The sequence below is a fragment of the Phocoena phocoena genome, chromosome 1 (assembly GCF_963924675.1).
Source record: "Phocoena phocoena chromosome 1, mPhoPho1.1, whole genome shotgun sequence".
Lineage (NCBI taxonomy): Eukaryota > Metazoa > Chordata > Mammalia > Artiodactyla > Phocoenidae > Phocoena > Phocoena phocoena.
Genome location: NC_089219.1, coordinates 57245025 through 57272597, shown reverse-complemented (window position 1 = coordinate 57272597; position 27573 = coordinate 57245025). Strand labels below are relative to the sequence as shown.

General features: G+C 40.5%; 1 protein-coding gene across 3 annotated transcripts in view; it reads right to left on the bottom strand.

Moving 5' to 3' along the window:
- Nucleotides 1-4270: 4270 nt before the first annotated feature.
- PDE4B (phosphodiesterase 4B) overlaps nucleotides 4271-27573 on the bottom strand; it is a 618793-nt gene continuing 595490 nt past the window's right edge. The window contains exons 1-10 of one of the 3 annotated variants that reach the window (XM_065886051.1): nucleotides 22697-23057; nucleotides 21976-22069; nucleotides 16298-16476; nucleotides 14956-15054; nucleotides 14650-14814; nucleotides 12746-12845; nucleotides 10589-10743; nucleotides 10356-10478; nucleotides 9463-9645; nucleotides 4271-6547 (exon numbers count right to left, since the gene is read on the bottom strand). In XM_065886051.1, the coding sequence (XP_065742123.1) occupies nucleotides 6182-6547; nucleotides 9463-9645; nucleotides 10356-10478; nucleotides 10589-10743; nucleotides 12746-12845; nucleotides 14650-14814; nucleotides 14956-15054; nucleotides 16298-16476; nucleotides 21976-22069; nucleotides 22697-22744 (1512 nt within the window). In that variant the 5' untranslated portion in view covers nucleotides 22745-23057 and the 3' untranslated portion in view covers nucleotides 4271-6181. Of the gene's footprint in view, nucleotides 6548-9462; nucleotides 9646-10355; nucleotides 10479-10588; nucleotides 10744-12745; nucleotides 12846-14649; nucleotides 14815-14955; nucleotides 15055-16297; nucleotides 16477-21975; nucleotides 22070-22696; nucleotides 23058-27573 lie in introns of those variants that run through there. The other 2 variants (XM_065885988.1, XM_065885940.1) reach the window with 2 other exon arrangements.

Sequence of the window (27573 nt, the reverse complement as noted above, 5' to 3'; positions counted from 1 at the left end):
TACTACTTATCTTTTCATTTATTGGATTTTTTTTTTCTCCCTCTCTAAAATATAAATTTCATAAGGCCAGGGCCTTTGTCTATTTTGTTCATCACACAGTGCCTGGCACACAACTGGCCACTCTATAAATATTTGTGGAAGGAATGAGCCTTAGCTGACATCTGTGATACAATGGCTAACACATGCCCATTAGATGCAATATTCACTAGTCTTTACAAAATCCTCACTTTAATGAGGATGGAACTGTGGCTTGAAGAGGTTAAGTATTTGCCCACAGTACACAGCTAAGAGGTAGATGAGCAGGGATTTGAACTGGGATCAGTTTACCTTCAGAGCCTAAGCTCTTAACTCCTGGGCTATGTTTGTCCTCCTACCCCAAGGTCCTGCTTCCTCTTCTCCCTGATCCATGTGGAACCTAGCTATACCAAGGAAATAATTAATTTGTTTGAAGAGCTCAGAAAAACTTTAAGAAAACAAAAAACACCTTGGTATAAAGCATTACACTTTTTATAACTGAATAGTACCTGTTCAAACATATAGTCCATTCCTCTGATTTTATAGCTGAGATTAAGGTGCAGAGAAGTTGAATGGATGTCTAAGGCTCCCAGATTCCAAGATGCTGCAGAAAAATCCCTGTGTAAGGAATCAGGAAATCTTCTAGTGAGGAACTGTGTGTTATGATTTGAGTTATATCCCCCTCGAATTTATATGTTGAAGTCCTAACCCCTAGTACTTCAGAATGTGACTTTATTTGGAAATAGGATTGTTGCAGATGCAACTAATTAAAGTGCTACTGGAGTACGGTGGGCCCTTAACCCATGACTGGTGTTCTTATAGAAAGGGGAAATTTGGACACAGATATGCACACTGAGAGAACATCACGTGAACATGAAGGCAGAGATTGGGGTGCTGCATATACAAGCCAAGAATGCCAGAGGTTGCCAGCAAATCACCAACAGCTAGAGGAGAGGGAAGAACAGATTCTCCCTCACAGCCCTCAGCAGGAATTCACTCTGGCACCATGACCTTGGACTTCTAGCCTCCAGGACTGTGAGACTAAATTTCAGTTGTTTAAACTACCCAGTTTGTGGTACTTGGTTATGGCAGCCCCATGACACTAATATACTCTATCATCTCAGGCAGGTCACTGGCCACCTCTGGACCTCAGTTTCTTTAATTATAAAACAAAAGGCAGAGACTGGAAGATCTCTGAGGAAATTTTGTTTCTGGAATTGTATGGCTTATCATTCCAGGGCTCTGAAACAAACACCTTTTTGGTTTGGAAAGCCTGAGACATGGGGTTGTATTTCACTCTTTCACAAAACTACTTGGTTCTATTCAGTTTGACAAATGTATATTTATTTCAGAAATTGGATTTGGTACTGGAAGTTCAATAGCGAATAAGATCCATCTTCTGACTTCAATGATTTATGGTCTTTTGGGAAAGACAAAAACCTAACTTAAATACATAGTGGTAGGTATTAATAGTCATAACATTTCTTAGAACTTTATGTGTATCAGTTCATGTAATTCTCACATAACCTGCTATAAGTTAGATATCATTATAATTATCCCCACTTTACAGATGATAAAGGCGAGGAACAGGGGAGTTAAGGGACTTGCCCAAGGTTACACAGTTAATTAGTGTCAAAGCATGAGATGTTCTTGGATTTCCAGAAAAGAGTCCTTATCCCAACCTTGAGGATCAGGGAAGCGTCTTGTAGGAGGTCACCTGATCTGAGTCTTGAGGGATGTAAGAGATGACTAGGTTGGAGAATTCTTGGTAAGGGGCACAGGCTGCACAAATTGTGGGTTGATAAATGGCATTTACCAGACATCTTAGTCCATTTTGGTTCACAGGTTTTAAGGCTCATACAATTGTTGATTTCATCACTCTCAAAAGATATGAGGCTCAGAGAGGTAGCAATGAAATTGTAGAAAAAGCCCTGGGGTTATTATCCCCATCTGACAGATTTATAATCCCCAGTGAGTAAGTGACTTATTTAAAGTTGTACAGGTAGTAAATGAAGGAGTTAGGATTTGAACCCGGGCCATTTGGCTCCAGAATCAGTACAATAAACCACCTCCCTTCACTTGGACTCCATTAGGCTTCCTTCAGTGGACTTAGAATTACCATGACCCCCAACTTATTTATATCAAAATAAGCCTGTGGGAATATGTCAGGGAAATGCCATCCAGCATGTGTGTGTGTGTGTGTGTGTGTGTGTGTGTGTGTGTGTGTTTCTTTCCAACTCTGACAGCTCCTGAGTCTATAAATCAGCCTTTAGCTCCTATGCATTTTGTTAAACACAAATTATCACCCTCAGCCTTGGCAAAAATGCTGCAGTAACTTCTGCTTCTGCAGTAGCTCCCTACCATCATGTGGGAGGATGACTACTCTTATGGCCTATGTTTTGGAGTCAGAAGATGAACTTTCTTTTAGATTGATCTTCACTGTGGTTTTCCTGAGAGCATGATTATGATTTTACAATCTGGAAGGCAAGTAGTGAGCAACAACAGCATATTGTAAGCTCCTGGAGTGCAGAGCTCCATCTTACTCATTTCTGATCCCTACTTGTCTCTATACTTGAACCAGTGCCTGGCCATGATGGGTGTACAATGTCTGAAGACAGCTGGGGTGAAAGAAAGCTGTTATGGTCTGAATGTTTATGTTTCCCTAAAACTTGTATGCTGAAATCCAAAACCCCAAAGATGATGTATTAGGAGGTGTCACCTTTGTAAGGTACTTTGGTCATGAGGGTGGAGCCCTCATGAATGGGATTGGTGCCCTTGTTAAAGAGGGTCCAGAGAGATCTCCAACCCTTTCTACCAGGTGAGGATACAAGTGAGAAGGCACCAGCTATGAAGCAGGAAGTGGGCACTCACCAGAATGTGATCATGCTAGTATCTTAATCTTTGAATTCCCAGCCTCCAGAACTTTGAGAAATAAATTTCTGCTGCTTTTAAGCTGTACCGTCTGGAATTTTGTTATAGCAGCCTGAATGGACTAAGACAAAAGCCTTAGCTGCAAGTGTGCTTCTCTCTTCTGGAGCAGTGGTTCTCCACTCAGATTACATGTTAGAATTACCTGGGGAGACTTTAAAAATCTGATGCCCAGGGCTCCACCCAAGACCAATTCAAACAGAAATCTGGGAGTGAGGATGGAACTCAAACATCAGTATTTAAAAAAAATATTTATTCCCCAGATGATTCTAGTTTTGCACCAAAGGTAAGAACTACTCTGTAGGAAGAGACCTGCAAATAGTTATAAATATTTATAGCTCTAGATATTTTAAAGTCACACCTGTGGCTATTCTAACCAATTCACTTTTGTCACTCAATCTGTAAAAGCTCAGAGACAGTGGGGTGCAATCAGAAATCAGGGATGGTGGCAAAGAACTATAAATACTAGCTCTGGAACCAGCAGGCAAGCTGGTTCTGCAACAGTGGCTCACCTTCAATTGTCTTTAAAAAGAAATACAGTAATTTCAGTTTATTGAATGGAGTTTTTCTAGAGCAGACCCCTTCCTGTTTCACGAACCACGTCCCCCTGTGGTTAAAATATCATGGGCCATCCACTGATTCTTATTTGCAAGCTTTCTCAACACACACACACACACGCACGCGCGCGCACACACACACACACACACATACACACACACCTTTCTCAGGATAAATTTTTTTTTAAGCTGACTTTTTCAACGAAGCATTATTTTGTTTATATTTACACAGTTCTTTCCAGAAAGAAAAGCATAACCATATGATCAACAGGAGACTCCATGGATCACTGAGATGACCATGAGTGTCAGCCATCACTCCTTGCATTGTGCTTTAAGGTGACTCTTTGGACCTCAGATTCTTCATGTGTCAGATGAATCAATGGGACAATCTGACTACACTAAGCTAATGTTGGACCATCGGACTACATTAAGTTAATGTGCTATGATTCATTTTTCTAGAGGACCCAGCCAAGTTGGAGATTCCCTTTATTCATCCAGTAGATTAAACTCTTCAGATTCTTAAAGTGGCTTTGTTTCTTTTAATTCATCATCTCCCTTCTCGTACCACTGAGCTAGTTGAACAGTTGTTAAAAAAATAAATGTTTCAAGCTAGGGGACTTTTTGGACACAGATTATGAAACTTTAGTTGTGATGCTGGCCAAGCAAAGTGGGTAGTTTTCTCTGTGGGGTATGGTAGGAGAGAAGAGGAAAAAAAGATCTGCTTTCAATGCGTCAGAACTAACCACAAAATAATTGGGCCTACAGTCTAATCTAATCATGCTTTTTTTATTCACCTCATATAAAAGTCTCTTAAGAATGCATCTGAGCACAATATATAATAATACTATAACATACATTGTGAGAAACTTTGGAAAACAATAAAATGTCCACCTGAAATAAGCAGTGTTCATAGACATACAAACCCATTGGTCATGCACATTTGTGCCATTTCTTGAACTACCGAGTCACAATGCTGAACTGAAAGCATGAAATAGATTTTACAAACAGAGACTGAAGCCACTCAGAGGCCTAACAAGTGTTATCAGAAGCTTCACATTTGCATAATTTACTACGTCAGTTCACATTTTATTATAAAATTCACATTGTTTTATTGTTTTCTTTTGTAATTAATTGGAACATGACATTCCTGCTTAACAGCAGGCAGGGGGCTTCCTCTTCAAAGTCAGTAGTTTGGGGACTCTCCAGAGAACCATCTGTGAGTTGCTTGTTAAACTGAATGTAGTGTTTCTTGTTAAACCGAAGCCACAATTATAGTAGAACCCAGTTAAAACTCAACTCATGTGTACAGATTTGGATAAAACAGGGGTAAAAACCGCATCCCACTGCCCCCTACCCCTATCAAACTATACAAAAGTAAAAGCTCAATAGAAACCATTAGTATCTAATGTGAGAATCCCGTTTCCAAAACAGTTCATGAAAGGGTTGAGCAGTATTAGCAACTCAGACCGGGAAAAGGGCAGACCCAACTGGTGAGGGGCCCGTATGTCTCTCTTCAGCGATGTTCAGGTTCTATAATAGTACACAATACAAAACGTTACAGGAAAAGTCGTAACTCTTAGGCAGAGTCTTCTACACAAATTGAACACCACCGTTGGCAGGCAATGTTAGATATATAAATTAATAACTTACAAAACATTACATTATATACATTAAGTAATAAATACACGGTTATAAACAGAAATGGAGGTGATAGCGTGGAAGGCAGTGCAAGAGAAAGACGGCAGCATTAAACTGGAAACGGTGTAACTGGTGTTAGCGTGAAGAGGGGCGCAAGAGAACAGGATGGGGACTGTGCAACCCCAGTGGCACAGGGGTTCGGGACCCGACAGGGTAACTGCTCATGAAGCTGAATTCTACACAGATTGTTACTGGGAACAACATGACTACCCCTTAGTTTGTTCAACTTTATTCTGTTTACAGCAAAAAAGTGCAACTCTAGAGGAGAAAAAATACTGTTGGAAGCAGGCAAACAGAGATACTTTATAAGGGCAACTGAGGAGTTGTTTGGGACCACAGGAGAAGGAAGTTGAATGTGGTTAGAAGCGTAGCCTTTCTATTTGCAAAAGTAACTATAGTCAAGTGAAAGATATTGCCCAAGAAAGAAGGAAGACCATTTTCTTTCCTTTTTTTTCCCCCAGAAAGAGTCAGAAAAGTTTATGTCAACTTTGAACGTTTATCTGTGTAGAAGTTAATACTAAACTCTAGGTATTCAACAGGCATTTTAAAGACGTGAAAATGTTTTACAAAAAAGGCACACAGGTTGGCAGACAAGGGGACAGGTGAGCAGATATAGAAATGACATTATTAGTCAGTCAGTTCAGTCACTAGAGGGGACAGATTCCCAAAACTTAGTGCAGAAAAATCTCTCAGTTTTGTGTCTTCCATTTTCAAGCCATTCGGTTGTGATGCGAACTTGGCCTCCAGAACCACAGAAACCTTCAGCTCTCCCACTAAGCCTGCAAGCAAGGCAAGTCAACTGTGGAATTTCCTGAGCTGCTATGTGCTTCCTGGTCTTGCATTCTGGCTCCAAACTCAAGTAACTGGAAAGGCCGGGAGGCCCTTGTCCCGTGCAGGCCTCGGCCCCCATGGTGGGCTGGCCCTACCATACAGCTGGCATGCTTGTCAAGGGTGGAATGTTCATCTCCATATGAAGAGGGAGATTATGTGTCAATCGGGGACTTGTCTTCTGTTGTGATGTCTACATCAGTCTCTCCCAGTGAATCCCTATTTTCCGGATCCATCACACAGAGTGTCTTTGTGTTGCTGAAATAGTTGTGGCCCTCTCCTTCTTTTTCGGGGCCTTCAGAATCCTCCTCTTCGAGGGTCAGTTCAAATTGAAACTTCTCCATCAGACCCTGGCAGTCTCTGTTCTGCTCGTCCAGTGGTGGGGAGGGACTCTGGGGTATCATGCTCTGATACCAGTTCCTGTTATCTTCTAAAGTATCCAGAATGTCCTGGGCATCAGGCTGTACCAGGTCCGCCCAGGTCTCCCACAGCGGATGGACAATGTAGTCGATGAAGCCCACCTGGAGAAAAAGAAGGTTACACATCTGTTATTGTGATGGGCCCTGGAACACCAAACAAGCCGTCCTGGTTTGCATGCAAAGAAAGAGCCACAACAACCCAAGAGAGGTCAATAATACTGGAATCTGTTATTTGAGTACCTATTATATGGTGCATCCTGCACTGAACACAATATATACATTATCACTCTTAATCATGCAGAGTAAGTATGGCTATTCACCATTCACAAAGGAGGAAACTGTGACTCGTCGAGATGAAATATCTTGTCAGAGATCACAGAGCCAGTAAGTGGTGGAGATGGGACTCAGTCCCAACTTTGTCTGATCCCAAAGCCTGTGTTGGTCTCACTAGAACTGATTACTTTTCCTCTGACGTCTGCCAGGTAAGAAGTCTGGATGTAACCCTGGCTGGGAATGACTTTGTCACTCATTGGATTCTGTGAGTCATTCTCTGAAGAAGGAAGCTCCAGGTCTACTGAGCTCTGACTCAACATTCTTTCCCTGATAACTTTAAAATATGCCACGGTTTTAAAATGAAAGGGAGCCGGCCTCGTATGACTCTGAGATGTCTCAGGTTCTGTGGAATGTTTTTGGTTTGTAGACGACGTAGGTAAAACACTTGAAAACACTTCAAGTCCCTAAACAAACAAATATCCCCTCTGCAGACACGTCTGCAATTGTTTTAGATCCAGAGGGCATACCGTCATTTCCATCAGGAGAAAGAAGGAAAAATAAAGACAATTAAGCAGTTCCTTTGCTAGTGTTCCTGTGAAGAAATGTGAAGCTTATGGCTCTGTTATGGTTTACACAGGGGCTATGCATCCTGCATGAGCTGGCTCTGTGGCCTTATCCTGACCTTTCCACTGTGGGACAAACAGGAAACATTGGGGGTGGGAACAGGCTGAGAGAAAGAATAGGCACTAGTTGAATCAGGGAATGGAATTCCCCTGTCATGGTCTGGGGAGCTGGAGAGATGCTGGGTAGGGATTCAGGGGTAGATGAGCAAAGGCAACTTCTGTGCACCCATGGGCATTACATAGCTGTCTTTCCACACTGCTGGAAACTTCCCTTTATTAACATTCTGGATTTGGGCCAGTTATTTAACACATCAAAGTTGTACCATATCAAAGAACCTTAGTCGTATGTGACTTTTATCTATCTATCTATCTACCTATTATCTATCTATCTTTTCTCTGGTGTTTCCCTAGCCTAAACAAACAGAATTCATACCACAGTCAGGGCATCTCTGATCTGCACTGATTACAAGAACTTCGACTGTGGATGATTCAGATATTTCTCTTGCTTCCACCCACTCCTCTTTCCTCCCTTTTACTTCTTTATGTATGTTTAGTGGTTTTTAGAGACTATTTTCAAGGTGTTTTCCAGGGACCTGAAAAAAACAAGCTCAAGGCAATGGAGAAAATTCAATCAGCTGAACGCAGTGCCGTCATTTGCTTTCTTCATTTGTTCTGCTTCTGCTAAATGTTCAGCACTTTTTTGAAAGGTAGCCTCTAGTTGCTTATTTCCTAGGCCCTGGGACGAGAGAACTCTACAAATCAAGGGCTTCATTGCCAGACTACTCATTCCCCATCTGTGGGAAATACCAGGGTGGACCACAACATCATGGAAACAGTGAGACCTGTTCTCAGTGATGGACAGTGAATAGTTTTGGGTGGAGGGTAGCTGGGTGAACTGGAACAAGAGGACAGCTTCTTCACCTGACACACTGGGGAAATACCTGCTATGTCTATGTCACAAGGCTGTTTGGAGGTTCAAATGGGATAACGTATGGGAAATGTGTGGAAAACCACACAGAACATCATATACATACGAAACACCACTGTTGCTAACAAAAGGGCAATACGCTATTTAATTAACTAATTCATGAATATCTTGTTCTAATTAAGGCATTAGGGTATTTGAATTGGCCCTAACTTTATGTTATCACGTGTTTTTATGGCATATTAGACCTTCAGAGCACTTACAGATTTTAAACTCATTTGATTGGGTTTCTTTAAAAAGCAACACAACAATAATTGCAAAGGAACTATACATTGATATTATAACTACATGTAAATTTGGGAGTAGAAGGTAGTGGGGAAAGAGGATAAACACTAACAAAAAGTACTCTGAATGCTTTTGTGAAAAAGGCCTTGGGCAGCCTAGAGACATAGTCTTAATCATGACTGCCTGGCTCAGGTAGTTTGTTGTCCTGAAAAAAATAGCATCTCAGCCGGCCCTGAAGCCTTTGTAAGAATATCGATACTATCTAGTGCTACATATTTTGCAGCTAGCGGCATCTGGGGCATTTCTGCATCTCCCTGCCTACAGTGTAATGTCCCCCCAGTCCTTAGCACACAGAGAGTTTGTAGCTTTGGACACAACCAAAAGATGTCAGCATGCTCTCAGAAGTGTAGACGTGACCTTGGAAGGGGACACAGGACAGCGCTTCAACTATGAGGCAGAGAGATGTGTGGGAATGAGGTTCGTCACCTCTGGTGATGGTAGCAGTGTGCATGATTATGGAGAGACAACGAAAACAGGAAACAAGGGTGAAAAGCAGAGGTCCTGGAGGGTAAAGACAGAGCTGGGGGAAACCTAGAGGGATGAGATGAAGGAGACAGCAGCATTCAGTTAAATCAGCAGGATTTGTTAAGGTCGTAGACAATGATCTAAACTGAGGATACACAGTCCAAACTTTGATGGATTTCTGAAGACTGCTTTATCTCCTTGTTGTGAAATTGAGTGTAATGCAGAAGGCGAATGAGTCATGAGCATAATGGAACTAAATAAAGTAGTTGCTTCCTTATAATTTCACACACACACACACACATATTTAAAAGAAAACAGCTAGAAAGAGCCCTCCAGTTCAACCATCAGCAGAGCTCACAGAAACTCTGAAACCTTATATTAGATACCTGGGATTTTTCCACGGAAGCTGTGTGCTTATCACACATGGGGCTAATCTCCATTCCCCTCTCCCGCTCTTTGTCTCCCTGCTGGAAAAATTCCTCCATGATGCGGTCTGTCCATTGCCGATACAATTCCAGGGACTTGGTGGGGTTACTCAGGTCTGCACAGTGTACCATGTTGCGAAGGACCTGAAATCATCAAATTTTGGAAATCCCATAAAATGAGGTATAAATACTACCGGAACATCTCATCCCTCTCGTACTAGTACACTTGGTACCAGACCCAAGAACATTTTAGTTGCATTATAATTATGGTGCTTGCACCAAAAAAGCAGGATTACAATGGTGCTGGCCAGAGTTGGTTATTTACCATTATAAGAGTCCCCAAAGGGAAAATATGTCTTCTTTGATTGACAGTCATTGAATTAAAAAACTGGAAGGGACATTAGAGGTCAGATGCTGCCATGGTTTCTTCTCCTCAGTTTGGAAAAAATGCAAAGAATTACTCAAAGTAGATGTCTTCATATTTTCCACTTGTGGAAAGAGGAGACCAACTGAGGGCAATTTGTATAATCAAAACAGACCTAACAAAGTTCAAGTCAGTAGGATTTATGTCCAAACATGAGCCTTTGGGATCAGCAGTCACGTATACCCTATTATAAAGAGATTTTGCTGTTTATTTTTAGAATTAAGCAACTCAATAAATAGGGTTCTGTTTTTCTTCGTAAATTAGAGAATCAACTTGAATGTCCATTTTCCTTTGCTCATTCTTAAAATAAGCCCAAAGCCTTAGTTGTAACCTAGGACATGCAACTCAGTAAACTTGTTTTTCTTTTTCTAATTGCTGCGTCATTAATTTGGTGTGGCTTTGTGTTAAATCAAAGGCTTCTGTCAAATACCTGTATACGATCAGTATAGTTGTCCAGGAGAAGAACACCGGAACTTGTAACTTTCTTTGTTTCTACCATTGTCTTCAGGTCTGCCAGCAGGCTCATGTGTTTGGACATATCAGTTGCTAAGACCTGAGGTTAAAAAAAAAAAAAAAAGGAAACTCTCAATAAACTCAGTTTATCAAGGAGATGGATTTTCTCTTCCAGCAAAAGTGAGGAACACAGGGAGACCAAAGTCTTACCATGTCAATAACCATCTTCCTGAGTGTCTGACGCTGCTTCTTGGTGAGATTCTGGAAGATGTCACAGTGTTCTTCTTGGAGCAGTTTGAAACCCACGGCAAGGTGATGGTTTTCCAACACAGATTCATCATTATACATCAAAGCAAGTTCTGAATCTAATAAACAAAGGAAAATGATGATTTAATAAAAAGGGATACAATTCAAACTGTGGAATTACCTCAGTGTGAAATCAGATCTAGTTCTCTCCATATGATCTTAAGAACCAAGACCCCATATGTCATTTTCTATTAGAGCAGAGTCTCCCTCTACAAAGAGAAATAGTCAGTTCCTAAGTTAAAAAAAAAAAAAAAAAAGTTTCCAGTAGATATTAGCTCATAAACTTTCTCTTTGATTAAAAGTCACAGTATTTTTAAAATCCTTTTTTTTCCTTTTCACTTCAGATGAAGAATTTGACATTTTAGGTAAGGGCATTCCCAAGCAATTAATCCTATTTTTATCTCAGTTTGTAACTTCCCTTATGTCCTCACAAATGTGTGCTTTGGAAAAAGAACAGACTGAAAATGCCACTAAACTTTACCCAAGGTATTAAAATTTTTCACATTATCTCACTTTTTGATATGTTTCCCAGCTCCATCAATTGTGAGTTTTGGATTTTCAAAGAAGATAATGGTGTGAGTGTAAAATTTCACTTTATTCAAATAATGTAGCTCTTTGGAGCTTTCTGTAAATATGGTAACAAAACAATAACTTTTTACAACAATTTTGATATCCCAGTTTCTGCCCTATGGCCCTATACAACAGAAACTGCATTATCTAGTTACCTAAACTACAGCTTCTAGCCTGCCTTTCACACAGAAGAATCACAGACAACCTTTGTTAGGCAGCGCCATGGTCTGCAATTGAGAACATGGTCATCAAACTCATGAAGCCACATTTTCTCTTAACCAAAATGATAACCAAGTGATGATAATATGTTAATAATTGTAGGTGTTGTTACTCATAAACCATTGCTTTTACAGTGTGCTTTGAGTTACATCTTCAGAAAAGGTGGTGGGATATGTGATGTGGTTTCAGCACTCTTGCCTTGTTCATCCTGTGATCAAGGGCATAGCTCTGCAAGCTGGCTTTTTATGGTACGTGGCTTTGGCAGAAAGACCATTTTTCTGTGTGAAGCTAACTGGCCTATATATGGAATGGTTCATGACACCACAGTAGACCAGCTGATATAACCCACACAGACAAGCAGCTGCCCAAAGTTTACGTTCTTTCAGTAGAAAAACAAGGTAAAAACCAAGGTACCTCACACTTAGTCATTCAAATATCCTGATGATAAAGTATGATAAGGGCTCTTTCACAGCAAGTAGCTCCAATATTTCTTAAAACCGTCAGCACTTGATGTTAATCTTGACCACAACAAGATAACCAGTATTCTCAGAAGAAAAAAGTACTTAGATTTTCAGCATTTGGAAGTGGTACATTAACTGGGAAAAATCATGGATTTTCATTAGCATGGATGCTAAATATTTCGAGCATGACAAAAGCTTTGAGTAGGGCTTGGGATCCTAAGGATGGGCCAGCCCTTGAAGGTCACTGAAGTCAGACCAATCCATACTACAGACCAGTGCATAATCAAACCTATGAAGCTGGAAGAGAGTGTGTGAGACTTTTAATGACCCGACCCTCCATCCTGAATTGTGGAAGCTTTTTCTTGGAGTCTTATTTCTATATGGAGGCTCCCATGCTCAGATACAACGTTTGAACCTGCTCCCTCAGTAGAGAGGGACACTAGTGGGTCACCATGCTTTGTGTGAGAGCCCTGCATAATCCTAAAAAATCATTACCACATTATTCCCAAGCCTTTCCGTATCCTTACTGGATAATTCCACATGTGTTACTCTTTCCTCACATGTTGCATTTTCCAAACACTGAGTACTTTTTATGGCTCCCATCTGACCCTTTCCAAGTTCTCCACGCAGCTCAAAGTGATGTTGCTAGACTGGACACAGTATCCAGGAAAGGTCTGACCAGTTTGAGTGGAATGGAAGGATTACCTCATTATTACCCTCATTATTATCCATAATGAAAACATCAGGAGGAAAAAAATGAAGCAGTGACTCATACAATTATCTCAAATGACTGTTCTAGTGGAGAACTCACTTGTGTTGATGAGAAACTGATTGGAGACTCCAGGATGATCAACGTCATGAATAGCAGCTGCAAAAATGGCGGCCAGGATTTCCAAATCTGTGAAGACGGCCTGCAGGGCAAAATGAGTGCACTGAACTCCACGTTCCATTTGCCTATCCTGCTTAATTAGTTTCATACTAAGGTACCCCATTTCATTCTTGTTGGGAGAAAGATGGTTTGTTGATCTATACAACGTCTCAATATACTATTTTAATTAAATGTAGATTCTGTCCATCATCATAAGGTCTCTTATGTGAGAGGATTGGTGGTCAGAGCCCACGCCCACATCAAGCCTGCAGGCTGAGGCTCGGGGAAGGCGTTAGCACAGCGCTCATGGTGAGAGATCAGGTGGTACCTGATATTTGTTTCTTGGATAAGTGGTATAACAGGATGGTGCTTAGGCAACACAAGCACATATAGTGGTCAAAGAAGCACGTCAGACTGGCTCTGCTCTGCTATAAAAAGCTTCCTATGCTTTCAGGCTGCATAACTAAGGCCAAATTCCAGATGTATAAGCCTGCCAGTAAGTTATTTCTTAAAGCTAAATTTGTAGCATGGTCAGAGCTTTCACACATTTATTCGTTCATCCGTTCAGTCAATACCTATCCACTCAGTGATTAGTATGGACAAGATCTGAGGACATTTCTGAGAAATGAGACCTAATGCCAACTGCTCAACTCCTTCATGCCATCCCGTGAAGCCTCCCTCCTCTGCCCCTACCTGTATGCAATGATTTAAACCTAGTATTTATTTAGGTATAAATTGCTTCTGGCTGAAATGTCTTTCATCATTCTCTGTGGTTACTTAAATCTTCTGACCCTTCGATTCAATCTAATTATGCAAGGACACATTGAACTCTCCCTTCTCTAAACATCTGTGGTTCTCATGCTCGATTTCCAGCCACACAGTAGGTAACAGCAGCAGACAGTTGATAAACAGTGTTGGCCCACCGTGTGATACTGACACAGAACATAAAAATAATACTGTTTTTTTTTTTTTTCCTTCAGGGCTATAAAACAGTCTTAGCTTCTTGGATTTCATTTCTCAGAATATATGGAACCCAAGCAATAGAGTTGGGGTCAGTTTAATCTTTCTTCACCTTCCAAGCTGAATCTGCAGAGGTGGGCTTGGCTAGGGCATGGCCAGTCCCTTCCCACAAGGAGCCTACACATTTTGGAAATACCCGACCACCACTGCCATCTGTCAAGGAAGAGCATGGACTGCTGTACCCACTGGGCTGCTTATAGTGATATACACAAATGCATTAATCTGTGAGAGAAGCAGTCACAGCCATCTTCGAGAGAGATGTCTAACAAGTTGGAAAGCTGTCCCTCTTTGCTTCAGCATTGTTAATTCCTCAGTTCTAGATTTTTCGGTTACTTTTCCTTCAATCCATAGAGCCAGTTTTATGAATTCTTAGGCAAATAAGCTTATGGATGCTTATTCTTAACAGGAACTATATAGAACATTTTATATTATATTTCTGTGCTATCCCTCAGAGGACCTGGGATGGTGCAGGCAGCTCAGATCAGCACATGCATACTGAGGATATACTATATACTAAATGCTGAACTGGACACTTATTAGGTACTAGAGATACAATGACAAATAGAGCATCCTATTAACTGCTTGATAATTAAATAATTTTTCAATTGTAACAGAGGTAAAGGAAAGGTTACTCTGATATGAGAGAGCAAGTAGAAATGTCATCCATTTATATTAATAACCCAATTGATACATGCTCTACATAATAAAGAGCCAGTTCCAGTATGCAAAAACATCTAATTACATTATTTCTATAAATATATCACATGTTGTATGGCACTTTTTAAGGAGGATGGGCAGGGTATGCAAAACAGATCATAACTACTCACATCTAACGCTGGCGTAGAAAGAAGAACATGGGTTGACTGGGCTACGTCAGCAGCGTGTAGGCTGTTATGATATGCCACATCAGCATGGTAATGGTCTTCTAAAGTCATCATGTAGGTAACAAAGGTGTCAGATGAAATTTTGAATGTCTTTAGGAGGTCTCTTTCCTATGCGGCAAAAAGGATTAGAAAATAACTAAGTGGATGTCCAAAAATGAAGAAAAACCAAATCAGAAAAGTAAACTGGGATGGAAAAAAATCATAAAGAGCATCTAATTGGATAACCAACGTTCACTCCTGTTTACTCACCTGGAATATGGCATACATGATGCATGTTAGGGGCCTATTGTGGGAATATCCAGCCACATTGAAGATGTTAAGGCCCCATTTGTTCAGGTCTTCCAGCTCCTATCATCAAAATTAGAGAAATTTAGAAATAAGGACAGTTTTGTTCACATGCCTCATTATTTTTATTTATTCTGGGGACAGGGGTTGGCTAAGTCTTTAGAGTATCTAGTTAGAGTGTTCTGGTTGCATGAACGTTTGAAAATGGAATGATCTGGGAAGTTGAGTATCTTCATGCTGGTTAGAAGGTTCTGTACATATTTTTCAGAAAAGGGAGAATGTGTGTTTATTGATAAATTTTGTTGCTGACCTCTAATTTTTTGCCGTATGTCAGTCCTCAATCAATGTTGCTTTCAGAAGTAGGTGCAAGTGATTAGAGATCATTCTAGCCCCATTTCCCTGTCTCTCCCCTTCTCTGCTCACTGGTCCATGAGTAACAGCTAGAAAGCAATCTCAGGGAAACTCCTCTGCCCTTTGGTTATTATCACTGAGAGCCATGTCAAGGAGACTTAGCTGCTAGAATGTGTGTAAGTCAACCCTGATTTAGTATAAAAGGTCATGAAGATGCTAGTCATCCATTACATCCTAGAGCTCCTGCGCCACAGAAAGACTTGAAAGAAACATCATTCCATCCTGTGTTGTGGGATTATTCCAAGATTATCTGATTAAAGGAGCAATTTATTCCATTATTAATTACTGCCCAGAGTAAGGGATCCAGGCTCTCCCCAGAGGCTTGGCCCAATGTGTAATCAACCTTCTTCTAATGACATCTTTCAGACGCTCCCTCACTGAATGTTCATTTGTTCTCATTTCATATTCTCACAAGGCTGAGAGAACCTCAGCAGTCACCTTGCACGGCCTCCGAGAGGAGGTATGAATTCTTTCTGAGCCTTCCTCCACTACTAGGGTTTGGGCTCAAGGATCAAGGCTGTCAATTTCTCCCATTTCTTCTTCAGCTCTGCCAATCAGTGCAGATTTTCTCATCGGTCCTTGGCATACAGTCTCTGAAATATCCTCTGGGGTAATTCAGCCCTGTCTATTGCCCTCACCTTGGATTCTCCCAATATGTGTTCAACAGGATTCTCCATTCATAGGTTAATGGACCCAACTCAGGACAAAATTATGGTCCTTTGGTACAGAAAAAGGGCCTTTAACTAGGTATTCAACAATGGACAACGGGCTACATCAGCCTCATCATACTATTTAATCATAAAGCAAAAGCGATCACTGTTTCCTAGTAGGAGCTTTTAGACATCTGCCTGCTATAAAGCAGAGCTACACGAGCACACACCCAGCTCATACACACCTTGGCTAGATGATCTTCATTTTCCGTGTTGACTCCAAAGCGTGAGATACTTGTATTATTTAAGCTTGAACTATGCATCAGTTTTTTCACTCCGCTTATCTGTGTCATGAGCTGTTGCTTTTTCTTTTTCTCCCTGTCTTTCTGGGTGGGAGATGGAATCTCCACGTCATTCTGCTTGTCTGCAACAACACAAAAATAGGTTTTCCAGTCCCTGTGTGCCAATGAGAACCCACTGCAATATTCAAAAACAACTTCTAACGGTCTATAATGGATGGCTCATCTTATGAAGGTCTGTCATAGCGTTATCTCACTTGATCTCCAGGACAATCCGGTGATACATGATTTTATTGCTAAAGCAGCAAACTGACGTCCAGAGGAGCTACATAAGTGGTTCAAGAAGTGGCAGAGGTAGAACTCAATCCCATGTCTTCTGTTTGCAGGGTGATTTGGGACAATTACACTCATACACTTTCAAGGTGAGGCATCAATATTTATATGTAAATTTCTTATTAAAGTGAATAACTTGTATGTTTGTAAAAATAGAAAAGGTTCATGTAGCCAAGCCCAGGTTAATAAAAACAGGCTTTATGTTTTGCTCACTTTATTATGTTTATAATGACTGTTTAATTTAAAAGATCCATATAACAGTAGCTGGGTTCAGTTTAGATGAGTAGTATATATGTTAGAGAACTAAATGGCTTCTAATCTTCAAATGATTACTCTAAAGCCTTGGCTTATGACGATTTGAGGTTAAGAGGAAGACTGTAATTTCAGTTTTATTTCATGCCTTGTGTCTATGAATTCTGCTAGTAAATAATAACAATGCCTCTCATTGGTAACAGGCATTACATTTATTAATGTATTTGTGCTTATTAAATATTTATAATCATCTCATTTAATTTTTTAAAAAATTCTGCTACAACAAGATAAAAGGAGGGCTAGGGTTAGTGAGAAAAACCTATCTACCTGCTCATAGAAGCTCTTTCTTCTGTATCATGCTATTAAAAATATCAGCAATCAAATATTCTATTTCACTTCTCAGGGAGATGGATGGATCCCGAGTCCTTCTGAAAAATGCATTAACTCTCTCAGGCCACAGGGATGCCTGTGAATGCACTGAGGCAATCATTTATTGAGGTGCTCTACAGCTGCTTCATTGAACTAAATGACACCCTGTGGCTGAAAGAGTTAATGCAGCTTTCAAAAGTTCCTACATTTATCTCTACTTGTTTCAGCGAAAATGAGTCTTTGGACAACTTCTCTATTTGAAAATGACACATTTCCAGATGGCCTGCTGGGATCTAGATGATTTGCTTTCAACTCTTGCAGCTGATGGCATAGTCACACGTTCTCCCTGGAGACTTCCGCCTGCTCACAGAGCCCTGTGGACAACTCATCAAAGCAAAGTGAGCACAGTGAGGTGGAAGCAGCTGTCCTGGACCCTTGGTACCTGGTTGTAGGGCTGGAGCAAGAGATTTCTCTATCCCTAGCATCTCAGTGCTGTCTCTGGGTGCCCCCAAGTTCCTAGATTCATCAGCCTATGACTCTGCCTTAGGGAGGAATTTTAGTGGTCATCCCAGTTAGTTCAGGGGTTTCCAACCTAGTTCAGCATCAGAAGCACCCAGGGAACTTTTGAAAAACACAGATTTATGAGCCCCACCCAGTCCTACTGAATCAGTGTTTTTTAAAAATCTTCCCAAGTGACTTTGATGATCAGAGTCAGGTTTGGGAACCAATAATAACCCCACATGTTCACTTTTCAGATGAAGTCAGCAACTTTCCCAAGCTAAAGGGCAATTCATTCAACAGATATTTATTTCACAATCACTTTGTTCCAGACGCAGTGATTTAATAGCTTAGAACCCAGGCCTTCAGGTTCCCGTTAAAATCTCTTTCTGGTCTCTCAACCTTTGGCATAAAAACTATATATGACATTACTTTTGAAATTACTTTTCTCCCTGTCACTTTACTCCTCATAATGACTACTTTTGCTAAAATAAAAGGCCACAATAGCCCCTGCGTTTCCTAACCATCATTCTTCACCATTCTTCATGCCTGGTTAACGAAGCTGTTAGATTCTTCTGTGCCAATGCAAATATAAAACCTCTAGCGGGACTAGCAGCTTTTTCCCTTTGTTTAATTAAAGATTCCCTGCGACAGCGAGAAATTGAGCCGAACCACTACTGTGTCTGGAACATTACGATAAAGAAGAAAGCCATTATCCACAGAGAGTGCCATTTTGACATTAATGGGTGTTTCCCTATGCAGGCATTGGAACAACTGATGGGTTTCCCTATTCTGAATTTCCTCTGCTAAATGCTTAGCCAGTCCCATGCAGAAATAACCTGAAACACACACTCAAAGAATCATACTACATGCTTTGTGAGTTCACATTTACAGAATGGTCAGACTACAGTGGGGAAAGAGTGGAACAGTACCAAATAAATAAATAAACAGATGCAAAAAACGTCTCATCAAAACTCTGATAATGGCGGCATTGGAGGTGCTTTTCTTGCTAGCTTACAGCATTTAATCATGCAAAATTCCTGAGTTCTCTTCCCTGTGTCTTGAGAATTCTATGTTCCAGCTTTGGAGACAGTAAGTCGGGGATTTAAAGGGGTGATTCTTCTCTGAAAAAATATCAACTAACTTGTAATATCACATTTAAATATCTTGCTCTAATCTGTGCTCCTTCCCCCTGGGTCCTTTACTTCCTCCTGTACCAGCAACCCGAGCCCATTAACCTGTATGAGTATCACAGAGTGCCTGCACTGATGGTCTCTTGCCTGCATGTCAGCCTGTCCATCTGGACGCCATCCTTTTAAATGGAAACAATACAAGTTTCACACATTCCCCGCAGTGAGGGATTTCCCTCCTTTCTGGATGACACATTTTAACTTTCAATGACTCTTACTGAGATACTGCTCTTCAAGTTTAACTGAAATCAATAAGGTCTTCCCATTTTGTGCTCTTGGAGATGGTTGCTGTGCTCTGACAAGAGGCTCTTATATTACTGGAAGCTGTTAACACATTTTTAGGTCCAACAATCCTGATTCTAAAGACTTTTCTCCATAGATTACATCTATTCTGAAAGGCGATTTTCTTCTGACAGCCTAATAACCTTTCCTAGTTAAAGAAGTGACAGGTATTTTGATCTAGGAGTCAAGAGAGTGAAGTCATAGTTCTGGCTCGGGAACATTTTAGCCAAGTAATCTTGGTCAAGTTATATACCCTTCTGGGCCTCAGTTTTCTTTCTTGGAAAATGAGGGAACTGGATGAGGCCATTAAGGTCCCCTTCAGATCTGACATTTTGTGAAGAAGGCTTCACGGTCCTCCAGGAATACTTGCCATGCTCACAAGACAGGACGTAGAGTTCCATGTCCTGCATTTGCAGTTTGGAAACAAGCTTTGTTTGTTTGCTTTTTAAGATTATCAAATTGTAAGCCTACAGGCTATTCCAGAGAATCCAGGTTGCCAGGTATGTCTCAGCAAGACTGATAAACTCCATCCATATAGAAAGTTAGAGCTGGAATGGACAGAGGGTGTCATCTACTCCAGTGTTCCCATTTTACAGTTGAAGTAGCTGATGAATCTTTTGTTTATATGATGGATTTTTTTCTCCCTAAATTTTCTCAAGAATATAATCTATCTGTCTAGTCTGTTTGATCGGGTCTACCTTGTGTGCACATGCATGTGCATGCAAACGCACACACACAAACACACACTCAGGCTCACCACCCTCCTAATGTTGAGTGTGTAAGGACTGAGGTTCTAACAACCTACCTCAAACCACTTGTTGATAATTTAATTTTGGGGGGAATAATGAGATGCCAAATGATGGTTTTCCTCAAGAGATATGCCTCCATAGCAAATGGAATATTCAACAGAGTTGACAGTTTCCCGTTCTTGAGATGCAAAGTGTTGAAACTGAGAACTCATTTTTATTATCTTCTCAGCCTCCTCACTTGATAGCCTTTGATGGTAAAATAAGAATAATTGGTATACTAAACTATTCTCATGGTCCTTAGCAAGCAGATAGTGAAAGAGGCTACAAGCCAAAAGGACTGCTTAGGTACAACCTTGGATGATGAAGAGCTCAGAGACTTCCTGCAGCTTTACTCCAGTGGTCAGAGTCTCTTCTGAGACGACAGACAAGACCTGATATGTTAACATGCAATGCTTATGAAAACAAAAATGAGTCCTTGCACTTATTGATTTTATTCTTCTTTCCCACAGTCATTAACCTGGAGACTGTCCCTAAAACAATCCCCAGCTTATGAAAAATAATTGGGTGTCACACAGATGGACAGGAGAAGATACCTGCCTCCAAAAGCATAAAGGGGGATAACGGAGAAGAAAAGGATCAGTACACAACACTTTCTGTTCAATTAGATTCTAGCTCCTCTTGGAGCTGGGATGTATGAAAAAAATCTTCTCTTTGTTCTCTGACAAAGGTTGCCACAACTGCCGCTGGAGAAAACCGGGTGCTGCAGACACCCACATACTGGAAACTGTTGGAAAGGCACTTGTCAGTCATGCCAATGCCCACTGGCCACAGAGTAGCGCCATGAGCTTTCCACTAGGCTGATCAAAGATTGATCTGCTGATAGCAGGAACTGCTTTGGTATTAGAGAAATAGAATTGATTTTTTAAAATAAAACTAGAAGAGGTATGTGTTTCCATAAGACATCAAGGCAAATGCTCATTGATTTAAGGATATGCAGCAATGCCAAAAAGAAGGGAGGTGTAATGTTCGGCTGTAAGATAGGTCATTTCCCTGGAAAGTGGAGTTCTGCTAAATGAGCATAATTCAGTGGTAATTGAAAGTCAACAGAATCAGAGTCTAAAGGCTACCCATTCACTCTGAAGTACAGATTTGCAGGTTCTGCAGGTCTTATTCAAGAAAAATACACAGCAGGATGGCTTTAAACATGAGATCAGAAATTCCTAGTAATCAAACAGGATGCATGACAGTAGTTGAGAGGCACTGATGCAAACCTTTCCTGTCAGTGGCATGTGTTAAAAGACTAGCAATGTGAAAGCAGAGACTGATAGGTAAGTATCAGATTAGGAAGATAATGATGCTGCTTGCAGAAGGCTAACTCCTTCAGAGAGGTGGAGATTCTTTCTGCCCTCCCCCCATGTATCGTTAAGAAATACCTTAGCAAAGCAACAGTGAAATTATTTCCAAAGCTTATTATCATGGGTCAAATCACCATACAGTTCTCCAGCCATCTCTCGCAAAGCATCTAAAAGGAAACCTTTTGCTCAAAGCCCAGTTACTGGAAGAATTTAAAGAATACCATGTCACAGGAGCCAATTGGAGTTGTCCCTAAGGACTGGATGATTGAACCCCCCATCACCCACCCCCCCCTTCAGAGGTCTTGACAGAGATGGAAGTGGGTGGGTAGATAAGGAGTGACCTGAGGTCTATATAAATTTAATTAGGCCATAATAAACTTCTGTCTTTGATGGGTATTTTCATTCATTTTTTTCACAACACCTTACAGCTTTTTTTTTTTTTATGTTAAGGATTGTCTTTAGTTCTTATTTTAAATGGATTTTTCTGTCACTTAACCCCATTCCAAACTCATATAGTGATGTTCCTGACAGTTTGCAGAAATTAATATTAAAAAAAAATCTCAGTTATGGAATAAGTTTTCCAGTGAATATCTTACCTAAGAAAGTATTTGAAATGTATTCAGACACCTGGTTCCCCGATCGGCTCATTTCTGAAAGGTGTGTCAGCTCCCGGTTCAGCATTCTTTTGAACTGTTTATAAAGAACAAAAACGTATTAACCACCTAAAAAATAGCAGATTATCATTTTAGATGTTTCCAACTTTATTAAGAACCAAGAGACCGAGTGAGCAGACATCATTAGATAAATGATACCATTTCTACAAAATACAATAATGTGAAATTATTCCAACGTCACCTTAGGGAAAAAAGGTTTTCTTAAGATTTCTTAGAATTAACATCTGATTTCTTTTGAAGATTCAAACATAGGAAAAGGAATTTTAACAGAGGTCAAGATCATTTCACTTAAAAATAACCACATTTTAAAATACGTTTATTGGAAATTAACTCTAAAATATAATTTGAGTTAATAACCTATAGAGTGAGAGGTGATTAAATGTGAAAAGTTTAAGGGAAAACAAAAGAAAAGATAAGCATCCTTTAAAAATAGACACGTGTAAAAAGAATAGGGTTAAAATACAACACAGTCTATTTAAATACAATGTAATATAACATGCCCCTATTTCACCATAAGCAGCCTCAGTGGGCTAAGTGATAACACAATTAAATCATTACAGAGATTTTCTACTTCACAGAAAACATACACATGTAAATGTTTCACATTCTATCAAAGACACATAATGGAATCAAATTAACCCACCTTGATGTAACCCCAAGATACAGATAACAAATAGTTTGCCTCAGGCATTTTGGAATGCACTCCTTGCCACAATCCACAAAAATCCCTTTGAAAGAATTCACAGTTCTGAGAGAGCAGTCCCCAAAGGATCGGGAAAGCCTTGCAGATTCAGTGGTAAAATAATCAGAACTTATGACAGACAAAGCCTCCGAAATTTAGGGCATTTTCTAATCCAAACAAAGCCCATCTTCGCACTCCATTCTTGCAAGAAGCCTATGTTCCCTGCTTCTTCCCTGGCAGAGAGAGTAATGAAATCAGGACGTGCACGAAGGTGCAAAAGCCTGTCCAAATGCATTCAGCTGGCTGGTTTGCAGCACTTATGAATTATGAATAGTCCTGGTGGCCGAAGGGGTTTCCACTCTAGATTAGTCCTGCTCAGCTGAACTCTGCAAGGAAGGAGCAATTCTTCTTTCCCGAGGGGATGCCAGACTAGGAAACACAGCCATCTTTTTAAAAGGAGAAGATTAAAATGGAGGAAGCTCCATGAATATTTAAAGCAATCCGAAGTCGGTACCCTCCCCCATTTCATCTAGGTGTTCTTCACCCTCTCTCCACTGCGGAGACCAGGACACTGCAGACGCAGCCTCCGTACAGAGCTCAGCCGCTCTAAGGGTTTCGAAGTGACGGTGTGTTTGATTAATTTACTTTCCGAACATTAAAAAAAAAAAACAACATTGAAAAAGCGAGAACTGTGGCTCTTTTCAAACTAGGCTTTCAGTATACAAGAATACTTTTTAAGCTAGCTTTTGGGGAGATTTTCTGCACACCAACGGCGTGCCAGTGCATTTAGACTTCTTTCACAATGAAACGAATGGGAATAGAATTAATGGATTTCGTTTTAAAAGTACTTCGTATGCAGAATATAATTTTCTGCCCTCCATCAGCTCATTAATATGCACATGAGACTGCATTCGACAAATGAATTAAACACATTTAACCTTTCCATCTAGGATCTGGAGTGAGTTAGGAAATACAAGCTATCGTTTTCTGCATGAATGGAGAATTATTCGGGGTTATGAAAGACTGTGCTGTTTCGGTATTTCAGTGTTACATCTTCTAATTCATGCTAGAAATATTTAAGAATTAAATTAATTTTTATTTTGTTTTTGCAATCTGGAGCATGCTGAGGAAGTCTTTCCTATAGTCTCTCTCTCTCTCTCTCTCTCTCTCTCTTTCTCTCTCTTTCACCTTGTCGGCTTTAGAAAGATCACAAGCAAGAAGAAAGTCTGAGACTAGAGCCCTGCAGTGGGATTCCCTACCCAGGCCCATCCCACTCCCCTCCTTCTCCCTCCTCCGTTACCCCACCCCTGGACTCCCAGGAGTTCAAGTACAGCACGTTAAAGAAATAGCGAAGCACCATGGCAACAGTCTCCGCACGCAATTGGCTCTCTTTCCTGTGAGGCACTCCCCTTTCAAATCAGCATCCTGCACAGACAATGGCTTCACTTCAAGCATCCAGGCCCCCTCATGCCACTGCCTGTGCCCAGGAGACTAGGCCTTTTGAGGTGAAGCCAAATGCAAGTCAGTATTGCCGTCCTTTAGCTCACTGCTCTATGCATTGTCCTCAAAGAGGCATGCACAGTCACCCTCTTTCTGGGGAACCCTGCTGGTGTACGTGTGGGTCTTCCCATGATATAATATGTTAGTAACAGTCACCAGAAATCTCTGAATTAATCGTCTCAGCTAGTGTGTTTTACTTATCGAGCTGCTCTGCAATTTGAACTCCAGGTGAATCATGTAAGTTCTAAGTTGTTTATTTTTTTAAGACAAAACTGCTGTCATAATAGCCTCTCATTTTCAGTTCTCAAAAGACAGGCACTTACACTAAAGACTCAGAAGCTGAAAAAGACAGGTTTCTGTGCTCTGATGGATCGGCTGAATTTTGGCAAAGAAGCAAACTTTACTCGGAGCATTGCAAAAAAATGTCTTGTAGAAAGCATAGAGACAGATGGTTTTTTAAATTATGTCTCTGCACTAGACTTAGCCAAATGTAACATTCAAGCAATCATCCTCATTTTGGTTCCTTTGGTCTCTTGGAAATACTTCGGAAGATTTTGGAGTCAATCAGGTTTGTACTAGTTGAATAATGCCATTTCATCTCATGTATTTGGTAAATATTTACTGAACCCCAAAATGTGCCAAGCAATGCATTAAGGATATAGCAGTAAAAATAAAGAAAACAAAAAACTCCCCCAAACAAACAAAAACACTTTTCATGCTTCTAATAAGCTTTCATGCTAATAGAAATAGTCAGATATATTAGGGCATGTTCGTTAACCACAACAGTTACTGTCTGCTGAGGCTGGGGCCAACTCTTTATTAGCTGTATTGACCCTTCAGCTCAGAATATAGGAGCAGCTAGAAATTCAATCATAAAAGACTAGGAAAGACTTTCCTTCTTACTTTTTTTCTATCACCTCCCATTGCCACAGGATCCTGTTGGTATACATTGTCAATCAGTCCCAACGTGGGCACAGGGAGGTGGCTCTAAGCCACAGGGCTGGGAATAAACCAAACTCCTCACCTTTCCTGCAGAGCTCCCAGATGGGTTAGTGAACTCATGTCAGTAGTTAACAGCTGAAAACCACCTCTCTCCTTCTCATGCCTAAATTAGTTCTCCTATGAGCCTTTTGCTAACGGCACGACAATGCCACCAAAACCCAAAGTCATTTTAAGGCAACCATAAAACACACAACATGATGAAGTAAGCAGATGGAGGTCACTCAGTGTCAGAAGCTGACCCAGTCCTTTAAATGTTGCTTAGCAACAGCCTTTGGTTTTCCTCCTCCATAAGGGAGGGTCCAACCACATTGACTAAGGCAATCACTGCTCTCATCATAAAGCATTTATGAAGGGCCCACTTACATTAGGCTCTGTACAAACTAAGCAAGGCAGACATGCCCTTGGAGGAGCAGACAGGGGGTATCTTTTACATGCTAGTAATGCAGAGTCCAATCAGTATGATTAGTGCTGGCCTGTGTGATGAGACACGTCAAGGAATGGAATAGCTTGTGTTTGAGGCTAAGGCTACAGAGACAGTGGGGAAGCTTGGCTTAGTGGGGTTTTCAGTGTCTGATTCCCATATGGGAGTTGTTTCTGTTGAGCCAGAGGTAGCTACGATGTACTAGACGAATCTAGACTTTCATTCTCAGCTCTCGATAACAGGTAACAGTCTGGTGAAGTCACCTTAGCTCTCATATACAAAATGAGAGTGATACATGATTTTAGGATCTCAGCCCAAACCTGTCAAGATTCTATGATAAATTTTGTGGCAGCCTCCTACTGTCTGGACATATGATTTACCGGCAAGCAAAATTTCCCAGAAAACAAAACTCCCTTAACACTACAGAGAAAAACAACCCAAATCGGAAATGCTTCAGTCCAAAAGAATAGGTCACAAAAGGAAGAGAAGTGGTTATCATCCCTCCAGAGTTTTATATTCTAAGACCCTTGGAGTCTTCCTGTCTCCTTATCAAGTTGGGTATTCAGTCCAGATAAGAAAATTAAACAGCTCCTGAGGTTAACTGTGGCCCAGGAGTTACGGGATTGAAAGGGAACAGACATTATTTACTTTATCAAATGCAGCAGAGAAATCCACAAACAGGAGCACACTATTTCAAAGATAAATGTGTCTCTACAACCTAAGGTACACATATCCTATTTTTCTGTTAAGAAGCTGCCTTCACAAGAAAACCCTGTTAGAGCTTACCTAGAAATAATGTCCCCAGAGGAAATGGCCAAAGCCCCTTTTCAACACAGACAAGCAAAGTTTGTGAATGAACCCTTAGTAATACAAATTCCTCCAGTGCTTCCTTAAACTTACGCCCAACACTAGATTCATGAACACGGCCAGAAGTTAGTTATTTTCTGAAAAGGGAAAAAGATATCATTCTCTACTTAAATAATTCGATATTGTTTGCCTAGCATATATCTTCTCTATAAAATCATATGTGAAGTTTTTTGAATAGGCTACCTTTAATAGTGGGAAGTTACTTAAAATATATAGAATAGCAAAAGCTGAAATTGAATATAAACATTTTGTTTTATGGCTTCAATTTTTCTTTGGCTTCAATGCTACTACGTACAGAGAATATTTTCTTCCGAGCCAATTTCTCCTGAAGGGATGGAACACTTCATCATTTTTCTATATTTCTCATCAGAGGACTAGTTTGGGCTTTGCGCAAAGATCCACAGTAAAGCTAGAAACTCTCCTGAAAAGTTCTTGTTAAATCAATCACACAAGGAAGCCTGGACTAGAATGATCTCGGAAATTCATCCTGGTCCTAAAACTTGTTGATTCTGTCTTTCTAAGAATAAAACCATCTAGAAGAGTAATAATACAAGGGACTAGTATCAAGCACATAAAAGACCTACTTTTAAGACTAATCTGGGCTTGTTAGGGGGTGACCTGGAAATCACTTAAGAGTGAATCTTTAGTGATCAAAAATATTCTTCAGCCTATCAAAGGCTAGATAAAGCGGGTACTTTCCTCTCATTGATAACCTTAAGATGAAGTAAGTAGATGAAACCTGCAGATGAAAAAAAAGGTGCCCCTGAGAGGAAGACAACCTCAGGAGTCACCCTTGTGGGTGGCCGTCTGCGCAGAAGCCCATCTGTGAGACAGGCGCCTTATTGTGTGAGATCTTCCTGTTTTTGCAGAATGAAACAACCGCCAAAGTCATTAAAGTCACAATGACTTTATTAGGGACTACATTTTGACTCATATTTTACACTTGGTTAGTCATAACTTAATAAGAATTCCCGGGCATGAGAAAAAGTGAAGGGGCTGAAAATTCTGCCTGGAATCACAGAATGCTAGTAATGGTAGAAGGAGGTTG